A 9,994-nucleotide genomic window follows, 5' to 3' on the forward strand; every position below is an offset into this window, starting at 1 on the left:
GTGAGTGTGTGTGTGTGTGAGCCCGTACCCCAGTGAGAGTCAGTGTGTGTGTGAGCCTGTACCCCAGTGAGAGTCAGTGTGTGTGTGAGCCTGTACCCCAGTGAGAGTCTGTGTGTGTGAGTGTGTGTGTGTGTGAGCCCGTACCCCAGTGAGAGTCTGTCTGTGTGTGTGTGTGTGAGAGAGCCCATACCCTGGAGTGTTCTGGATACTCCCACCCCAGGGAAAAGACTTTGCCTATTTACCCTATCCATGTCCCTCATAATTTTATGAATCTCTATAAGGTCACCCCTCAGCCTCCGACGCTCCAGGGAAAACAGCCCCAGCCTGTTCAGCCTCTCCCTGTAGTTCAAACCCTCCAGCTGAGTAGTGTGGGGCTGTTTTCCCTGGAGCGTCGGAGGCTGAGGGGTGACCTTATAGAGGTTTACAAAATTATGAGGGGCATGGATAGGGTAAATAGGCAAGGTCTTTTCCCTGGGGTCGGGGAGTCCAGAACTAGAGGGGCATAGGTTTAGGGTGAGAGGGGAAAGATATAAAAGCGACCTAAGGGGCAACTTTTTCACACAGAGGGTGGTACGTGTATGGAATGGGCTGCCAGAGGATATGGTGGAGGCTGGTACAATTGCAACATTTAAGAGGCATTTGGATGGGTATATGAATAGGAAGGGTTTGGAGGGATATGGGCCGGGTGCTGACAGGTGGGACTAGATTGGGTTGGGATATCTGGGGTCAGCATGGACGGGTTGGACCGAAGGGTCTGATTCTGCTGGTGTATGTCTCTGTGACTGATGAGGCCAGAGGAAACGAAAACAACGTGGCTCCTTTCGAGGGGGATAGACGGCAGAAATGTTCAAACTGCTTTGGAGGTAATGCACACAGGTCTGGTCTCCAAATGGAAAATGCTCACAGCAGTACATCATTCCGACAGCAAAAAACAAGAAATTCCTAACAATATCAGCAGCGCTGCGTGTGAAAGATCAGCCTTGGGTCCTCTCTCTCTCTCCTCAAAGGGATTAAGGGCTGAGCTAATCAGCTCTTGAAAGGATTTCCGAGGTTATATATGGAGAAAATGATTCCAGTGTAGGCCCATTCAAGTCGGGGCAGTGTGACGGCTCAGTGGTTAGCCCCGCTGCCTCACAGCGCCAGGGACCTGGATTCAAATCTAGCCTCGGGTGAATTATTGGAAGGGATATTATTAAACCGGAGATGGTTCAGAAGAGATTTGCTCGCGTTGGCAAACTTGAGCTATGAAGATTGACTGGAGTGTAGGAAGTTGAGAGGTGTCCTGATCAAAGTTTATAAAACCATGAGGGGCATGGATCGGGTGAATGGTAGCTGTCTGTTCCCTGGGGTGGGGGATTTCAAGACTAGGGGGGCATATTTTTAAAATGAGGGGAGAGAGATTTAACAAAGACATGAGGGGCAATATTTTCACCCAGAGGGTGCTCTGTGTGTGGAGTGAACTTCCTGAGGGAGTGGGGGGTGTGGGTACATTTGGATAAGGACCTGGATAGGAAAGGGTTGGAGGGAGATGGGCCAGGAGCAGGCAGCTGGGACTAGTTTAGTTTGGGGTTAGGGTCAGCACGGGCTGGTTGGACCGAAGGGTCTGTTTCCATGCTGTAGGACACTGTGTCTGTCTGGGTGGAGTTTGCACATTCTCCCCCCGGTCTGTGTGGGTTTCCTCCGGGTGCTCCGGTTTCCTCCCACAGTCCAAAGATGTACAGGTTAGGGTGGGTTGGCCATGGGACATTGTCCCATAGTACCCAGGGATGTGCAGGTTAGGGTGGATTGGCCGTGGGAAATTGTCCCTTAGTGCCCAGGGATGTACAGGTTAGGGTGGATTGGCCATGGGAAATTGTCCCATAGTGCCCAGGGATGTACAGGTTAGGGTGGATTGGCCATGGGAAATTGTCCCATAGTGCCCAGGGATGTGCAGGTTAGGGTGGATTGGCCATGGGAAATTGTCCCATAGTGCCCAGGGATGTACAGGTTAGGGTGGATTGGCCATGGGAAATTGTCCAATAGTGCCCAGGGATGTACAGGTTAGGGTGGATTGGCCATGGGTAATTGTCCTATAGTGCCCAGGGATGTGCAGGTTAGGGTGGATTGGACCTGGGAAATTGTCCTATAGTGCCCAGGGATGTGCAGGTTAGGGTGGATTGGCCATGGGAAATTGTCCCATAGTGCCCAGGGATGTGCAGGTTAGGGTGGATTGGCCATGGGAAATTGTCCCATAGTGCCCAGGGATGTGCAGGTTAGGGTGGATTGGCCATGGGAAATTGTCCTATAGTGCCCAGGGATGTGCAGGTTCGGGTGGATTGGCCTTGGGAAATTGTCCCATAGTGCCCAGGGATGTGCAGGTTAGGGTGGATTGGCCGTGGGAAATTGTCCTATAGTGCCCAGGGATGTGCAGGTTAGGGGGATTGGCCCTGGGAAATTGACCTATAGTGCCCAGGGATGTGCAGGTTAGGGTGGATTGACCATGGGAAATAGTCCTGTTGTGCCCAGGGATGTGCAGGTTAGGGTGGATTGGCCCTGGGAAATTGTCCCATAGTGCCCAGGGATGTGCAGGTTAGGGTGGATTGGCCCTGGGAAATTGTCCTATAGTGCCCAGGGATGTGCAGGTTAGGGTGGATTGGCCCTGGGAAATTGTCCTATAGTGCCCAGGGATGTGCAGGTTAGGGTGGATTGGCCGTGGGAAATTGTCCCATAGTGTCCAGGGATGTGCAGGTTAGGGTGGATTGGCCCTAGGAAATTGTTCTATAGTGTCCATGGATGTGCAGGTTAGGGTGGATTGGCCCTGGGAAATTGTCCCATAGTGCCCAGGGATGTGCAGGTTAGGGTGGATTGTCTGTGGGAAATTATCCCATAGTGCCCAGGGATGTGCAGGTTAGGGTGGGTTTGCCGTGGGAAATTGTCCCATAGTGTCCAAGGATGTGCAGGTTAGGGTGGGTTGGCCGTGGGAAATTGTCCCATAGTGTCCAAGGATGTGCAGGTTAGGGTGGATTGGCCATGGGAAATTGTCCCATAGTGCCCAGGGATGTGCAGGTTAGGGTGGATTGGCCGTGGGAAATTGTCCCATAGTGCCCAGGGATGTACAGGTTAGGGTGGATTGGCCGTGGGGACAGTGTCCCATAGTGCCCAGGAATGTGCAGGTTAGGGTGGATTGGCCGTGGGAAATTGTCCCATAGTGTCCAGGGATGTGCAGGTTAGGGTGGATTGGCCGTGGGAAATTGTCCCATAGTGCCCAGGGATGTGCAGGTTAGGGTGGATTGGCCGTGGGGACAGTGTCCCATAGTGCCCAGGGATGTGCAGGTTAGGATGGATTGGCCATGGGAAATTGTCCCATAGTGCCCAGGGATGTGCAGGTTAGGGTGGATTGGCCATGTGGAAATGCAGGGTTATGGGGATGGAGTGGGTCTGAGTGGTCTGCTCTTCAGAGGGTTGATGTGGACTCGATGGGCCAAAAGGCCAGAGTCCTCACTCTCGGGATTCTATGATAAAGGTTGTAAAAATTCGATAATTGCTAACAGATCCACTGGGGGTTTCGGTTCTTTTGTGGAGGCAGTAGATGGATTGAATTGGAAGGAAGCTGATGTTGGATACTAATGGAACTGATTGGTGCCTTGAAGATAATTCAGGATGAGTGAACTGTCAGTTACTCTACCTCAACTTACTCCTAAAACCCCATGTCCAGATTAAAGTTGATTAAAAACCTTTTGTGGTCATTACCACGAACAACCTGTCTCTGGATTGACCCAGTCTGATGGGATCACCCAATGTGGGTCAGTTTAATAAATGAAACCAAAATATTTTGACAAGGTGCCACCCAGGAGGCAGCCCATGGTGTTCGGGACAAGGTGCCAGCATGGAGAGAGGATTGGCTGGATGGCAGAAAGCAGAGAGTGGGGATGAAAGGGTGTTAGTCAGGATGGCAGCCGGTGACTAGTGGGGTTCCACAAGGGGGTCGGTGTTGGGACCCTGGCTGTTCACGTTCCACATAAACAATCCAGATGGAGGAACTGAGGGCCTTATTGTTACCAGAGATAGGTAAGTGTAAAGGAGGGAGGGAGGCTGCAGGCGGAGCTAGGACAGGCTGGGAGGGCAGGGAAAGAATTGGCAGATGGAGCGCGATGTGGGGAAGTGCGGGTTTGACCGGTAGATTAGAGGCACGGACCGTTTTCGAAAGGGGGAAATCTGAAGCACAAAGAGACTTGGGAGTCCTGGTTCAGGATTCTCTCAAGATTAACATGCAGGTTCAGTTGGCAGTTAGGAAGGCAAATGCAGCGTTAGCGTTCATTTCAAGAGGGCTAGAATACAAGAGCAGAGACGTACTGCTGAGGCTGTACAAGGCTCTGGGTCTGGCTGCGTTTGGAATATTGCGAGCAGTTTTGGGCCCCGTTTCTGAGGAAGAATGTGTTGCCGTTGGAGGGGGAGGGGGGCATGCGTGCTGAGGGGGTTTACAGGGATGATCGCGGGGGGATATAGAACATAGAACAATACAGCGCAGAACAGGCCCTTCGGCCCTCAATGTTGTGCCGACCTGTGAACTATTCTCAGCTCGTCCCCCTACACTATCCTAAAATCATCCATGTGCTTATCTAAGGATTGTTTAAATCTCCCTCATGTGGCTGAGTTGACTACATTAGCAGGAAGGGCATTCCACACCCTTACCACTCTCTGAGTAAAGAACCTGTCTCTGACATCTGTCTTAAATCTGTCACCCCTCAATTTGTAGTTATGCCCCCTCGTACACACTGACGTCATCATCCTAGGAAAAAGACTTTCACTGTCTACCCTATCTAATCTCTGATCATCTTGTACGTCTCTATCAAATCCCCTCTTAGCCTTCTTCTTTCCAATGAGAACAGACCCAAGTCTCTCAGCCTTTCCTCATTTGACCTTCCCTCCAGACCAGGCAACATCCCGGTAAATCTCCTCTGCACCATTTCCAATGCTTCCACATCCTTCCCGAAATATGGCGACCAGAACTGTACACAATATTCCAAGTGTGGCCGCACCAGCGTTTTGTATAGCTGCAGCATGATATTGTAGTTCCGGAACTCAATCCCTCTCCCAATGAAACCTAACACACCGTATGCCTCCTTAACAGCACTATCCACCTGGGGAACAACTTTCAGGGATCTATGTACATGGACTCCAAGATCCCTTTGCACATCTACACTACCAAGAACCTTTCCATTGACCCAGTACTCTGCCATCCTGTTATTCTTCCCAAAGTGCATCACCTCACATTTAGCTGCATCGAACTCCATTTGCCACCTCTCAGCCCAATTCTGCAGTTGATCAGATACATGAGGAGTGGTTGGGGACTCGGGGTCTGTACTCGATGGAGTTTAGAAGGATGGGGGGGGGGGTGGGGGAATCTGGATAGGGGGGGGAAGGGGACACGGGGAAGATGTTTCCATCGGTAGGAGAGACCAGGAGCTGAGGGCACAGCCTGAGGGTGAAGTGGGCGACCCTTGCGAACCGAGATGTGGAGGGATTTCTTCAGCTGGAAACAAACATCAATGTCCAGAGCCACCAGGAGAGGTCAAAGGTTGTCAGGTGAACAATGACCTCTGAGAAACTTCTGGAAGGTTACTGCAGAGTCCAGTCAGGTGACTGTGTGAACCACCTTTTTCAGGGTAGTGCACTGCTTTTTTGAAAGTTACTGAGAATACTTACAGACACCTCTGTATCGTCAATTAGAGTCTTAAAGTCCGACAGCATGCAGACAGACCCTTCGGCCCACACTGGTCCCTGCTAACCCCAACATCCATCCACATTAACCCCCATTTCCCTACACCTGGCCCATATCCTTCTATCCCTCTCCTGTCCATGTGTGTGTCCAAATGCCTTTTAAATGTTGTTAATGTACCCGCCCCAACCCCTTCCACTGGCAGCTCATTCCATCTGCGGACCACCCTCTGGGTAAAAAGGTTTCCCCTCAGGTTCCCTTTTATTCTTTCCCCTCTAACCTTAAACTGATGCCCTCTAGTCCTCGACTCCCCAACCCTGGGACAAACACTGAGTGCATTCACCCTATCCCTGCCTCTCATGGTCTTACACACCTCGATAAGGTCCCCCATCAGCCTCCTACACTCTGAAGAGAAAGGTCCTCGCCCGTCCAACCTCTCCCTGTAACTCAGACCCTGGAGGCCAGGCACCATCCTTGTAAATTGACTTTTACGCTGCTGGGCGGGAAATGGAAGTCTTCAGGAGATGTGGAGAGAGACTGGAGATGCTGTGGGATCATTTCTATGGAGCAGGGAAGGTTTGGGGGGTGGTGAGTGAGGGGACTCAAATCGAGGCGTTCGGAATCGGGAAGGGGTCAGTGAGGGAGAGGCTGCTCCCAGAGGCAGGAGGGACAGTACAGGCACGGATGGGCGAATGGTCCCCGTGGATGGGTGGGGGGGCGGTTAAGTGTTTCAGAGATTGTGGAATGATTTGTTGGAAAGTATGGAGGCTGAAGCAGCTTTCCCTTGCTTCCTTCCCAAGGCAATGTACATGTTCTACGCCCTGGCAATTGTGTGTGACAGCTGCTTTGTTCCATCTCTGGAAAAGATTTGCAAGGTGAGTGTGACGTTCCCAGGATCCGGATAATCCGGAATGGTCATGTGATGCAAACTAGAGTGTCAGCTGGAGTGATCAACAGCCACTTCCAAAACCAACAATTTACCCACAATACCTGTACCAGCACGGTGTAGAGGGAGCTTTACTCTGTATCTAACCCCGTGCTGTCCCTGTCCTGGGAGTGTTTGATGGGGGGACAGTGTAGAGGGAACTTTACTCTGTATCTAACCCAATGATGTCCCTGTCCTGGGAGTGTTTGATGGGGGGACAGTGTAGAGGGAGCTTTACTCTGTATCTAACCCCGTGCTGTCCCTGTCCTGGGAGTCTTTGATGGGGGGACAGTGTAGAGTGAGCTTTACTCTGTATCTAACCCCGTGCTGTCCCTGTCCTGGGAGTGTTTGATGGGGGGGACAGTGTAGAGGGAGCATTACTCTGTATCTAACCCAATGCTGTCCCTGTCCTGGGAGTGTTTGATGGGGTGACAGTGTAGAGAGAGCTTTACTCTGTATCTCACCCCGTGCTGTCCCTGTCCTGGGAGTGTTTGATGGGGGGACAGTGTAGAGGGAGCTTTACTCTGTATCTCACCCCGTGCTGTCCCTGTCCTGGGAGTGTTTGATGGGGGGACAGTGTAGAGGGAGCTTTACTCTGTATCTAACCCCGTGCTGTCCCTGTCCTGGGAGTGTTTGATGGGGGGGCAGTGTAGAGGGAGCTTTACTCTGTATCTAACCCCGTGCTGTCCTTGTCCCTGGGAGTGTTTGATGGGGGGGCAGTGTAGAGGGAGCTTTCTCTGTATCTAACCCCGTGCTGTCCCTGACCTGGGAGTGTTTGATGGGGGGACAGTGTAGAGGGAGCGTTACTCTGTATCTAACCCAATGCTGTCCCTGTCCTGGGAGTGTTTGATGGGGTGACAGTGTAGAGAGAGCTTTACTCTGTATCTAACCCCGTGCTGTCCCTGTCCTGGGAGTGTTTGATGGGGGGACAGTGTAGAGGGAGCTTTACTCTGTATCTAACCCCGTGCTGTCCCTGTCCTGGGAGTGTTTGATGGGGGGACAGTGTAGAGGGAGCTTTACTCTGTATCTAACTCCGTGCTGTCCCTGTCCTGGGAGTGTTTGATGGGGGGAGAGTGTAGAGAGAGCTTTACTCTGTATCTAACCCCGTGCTGTCCCTGTCCTGGGAGTGTTTGATGGGGGGACAGTGTAGAGGGAGCTTTACTCTGTATTTAAGCCCGTGCTGTCCCTGTCCCTGACCAGATGAGGCTGACAGTTTGGGAATAGTGAGTGAGGACCGGGGTTGGACTTTCTCTGTATTTAAGCCTCGGAATGGAGATACAGGGAAAGAGTCCCAGAAAGCCGCAGGGTGAGGTCAGTGTGGCCTGCCCGCACTCTGTGACCGTTCTGACTGTTTGAGCTGTTTATTTCACAGCACCTGCACCTGAGTGAAGACGTGGCCGGCGCTACCTTCATGGCGGCTGGGAGTTCGGCCCCTGAGCTTTTCACCTCTCTGATTGGTACGTCCTCTTTACCTTGGCCAGGCAGCACAGCGAGGCCTGAAGTAGGCCGAGAATCCAGCCTGGGCCTACTCTCTGGTCTAGGGCTGGAATGTGGATCGGGCAGGCGAAGGCCTGGTTATATTATCATTGGACTATTAACCCAGAGACCCAGGTCATGTTCTGGGGACCCGGGTTCGAATCCTGCCACCGTAGATGGTGGAATTTAAATTCAATAAAAATCTGGAATTAAGAGTCTAATGATTCCAACATTGCCAATTGTCGGAAAAAAGCCATCTGCTTCACTAATGTCCTTTAAGGCAGGAAACTGCCATCTTTATCCAGTCTGTTCTCCACGTAACACCAGACCCACAGCAATGTGGTTGGCTCTTAACTGCCCTCTGGGCAATTAGGGGTGGGCAATAAATGCTGGCCCGGCCAGCGATGCCCTTATGCTGTGAATGAATAAATAAAAAGTACAGTACTTGAGGTCAGGAGGTTGGGGCCTAGCCCAATTCAGAGCCTGTCTCTGTGTGATTTGGCTTTGTCTGGCCGTGAATGGAGCCTGGGATTTTCCTGCTCACAGTTTCAGTGAGGTAGCTTGGCTACACTAGGTCATGAATGGAGCCGAACTTGCCGACTGAGGGCGCGTTTGGGATCCAGCTCCATGAGGCTAACTAGTGACTATTGTAAAGCAGAGGCCAGGAGCAGGAGTCCTGGGTACACACAGCCAATCGTCATGGCAACTGGTGGGTCATCCCAAACAAAGTATTTGGAGTTAGAAACCAGTCTCGGTGAGGGTGGTAGGGGTGTGGTGATCCCGGCAAATATCATCCATTGTTGTTAAAAAAAACAATCTGGATCCTTGAGGGAAGGAAATCTGCCGTCCTTACCTGTCTGGCCTACATGTGACTCCTGACCCTCAGCGACGCGTCTGACTCTGAAAAGCACTGTGTAAGCCAATCAGCCCAAGGGACGTTCCAGGATGGGTAATAAATGCCCCTCTTACCAGCAACGTCCGCATTCCTGTGAAGGGGTTAAATAAAGTGAGCAGTAGGCCACAAACACAGCCTGGGACTTTCCTGCTGTGTGCGAGGCTGTTGAGTCAGGGAGGGGATGCAGCAAGGGGAGCCTGCCCCCAGTTTCCCTTTTCATGCTTTCTCTCCACACTGCAGGGGTGTTCATCACAAAGAGTGATGTGGGAGTGGGAACCATCGTGGGCTCAGCTGTCTTCAACATTCTCTGCATCATCGGCCTCTGTGGACTCTTTGCAGCACACGTACGTGAGCTCTTCAGTTAGTGTTACCCAGTCCCATCAACCCCCCGACATCACACATCCCCCCTCACCCCACCGGGGTATGGCTCACACACACACACACACACACACTGACTCTCACTGGGATACGGGCTCACACACACACACACACACACTGACTCTCACTGGGGTCCGGGCTCACACACACACACACACACTCACACACACTGACTCTCACTGGGGTACGGGCTCACACACACACTCACACACACTGACTCTCACTGGGGTACGGGCTCTCACACACACACACACACACACACACTGACTCTCACTGGGGTACGGGCTCACACACGCACACACACACACACACACTGACTCTCACTGGGGTACGGGCTCACACACACACTCACACACACTGACTCTCACTGGGGTACGGGCTCTCACACACACACACACACACACACTGACTCTCACTGGGGTACGGGCTCACACACACACTCACACACACTGACTCTCACTGGGGTACGGGCTCTCACACACACACACACACACACACACTGACTCTCACTGGGGTACGGGCTCACACACACACACACACACACACACTGGGGTACGGGCTCACACACACACACACACACACTGACTCTCACTGGGGTACGGGCTCACACACACACACACAC

General features: G+C 52.2%; 1 protein-coding gene across 1 annotated transcript in view; it reads left to right on the forward strand.

Annotated features, from left to right (window-relative positions):
• The window catches only part of LOC122547681 (sodium/potassium/calcium exchanger 3-like), a 161,102-nt gene that overhangs the window by 16,748 nt on the left and 134,360 nt on the right, over nucleotides 1-9,994 (forward strand). Inside the window, exons 3-5 of the mRNA XM_087983563.1 lie at nucleotides 6,499-6,573; nucleotides 7,996-8,080; nucleotides 9,235-9,338. Of these exons, the coding sequence (XP_087839689.1) occupies nucleotides 6,502-6,573; nucleotides 7,996-8,080; nucleotides 9,235-9,338 (261 nt within the window). The 5' untranslated portion in view covers nucleotides 6,499-6,501. The remainder of the gene's footprint in view (nucleotides 1-6,498; nucleotides 6,574-7,995; nucleotides 8,081-9,234; nucleotides 9,339-9,994) is intronic.

This window comes from Chiloscyllium plagiosum, unplaced genomic scaffold, assembly GCF_037043375.1.
Source record: "Chiloscyllium plagiosum isolate Xiang-an unplaced genomic scaffold, Cpla_swu_hap1 HiC_scaffold_46, whole genome shotgun sequence".
Classification (NCBI taxonomy): domain Eukaryota; kingdom Metazoa; phylum Chordata; class Chondrichthyes; order Orectolobiformes; family Hemiscylliidae; genus Chiloscyllium; species Chiloscyllium plagiosum.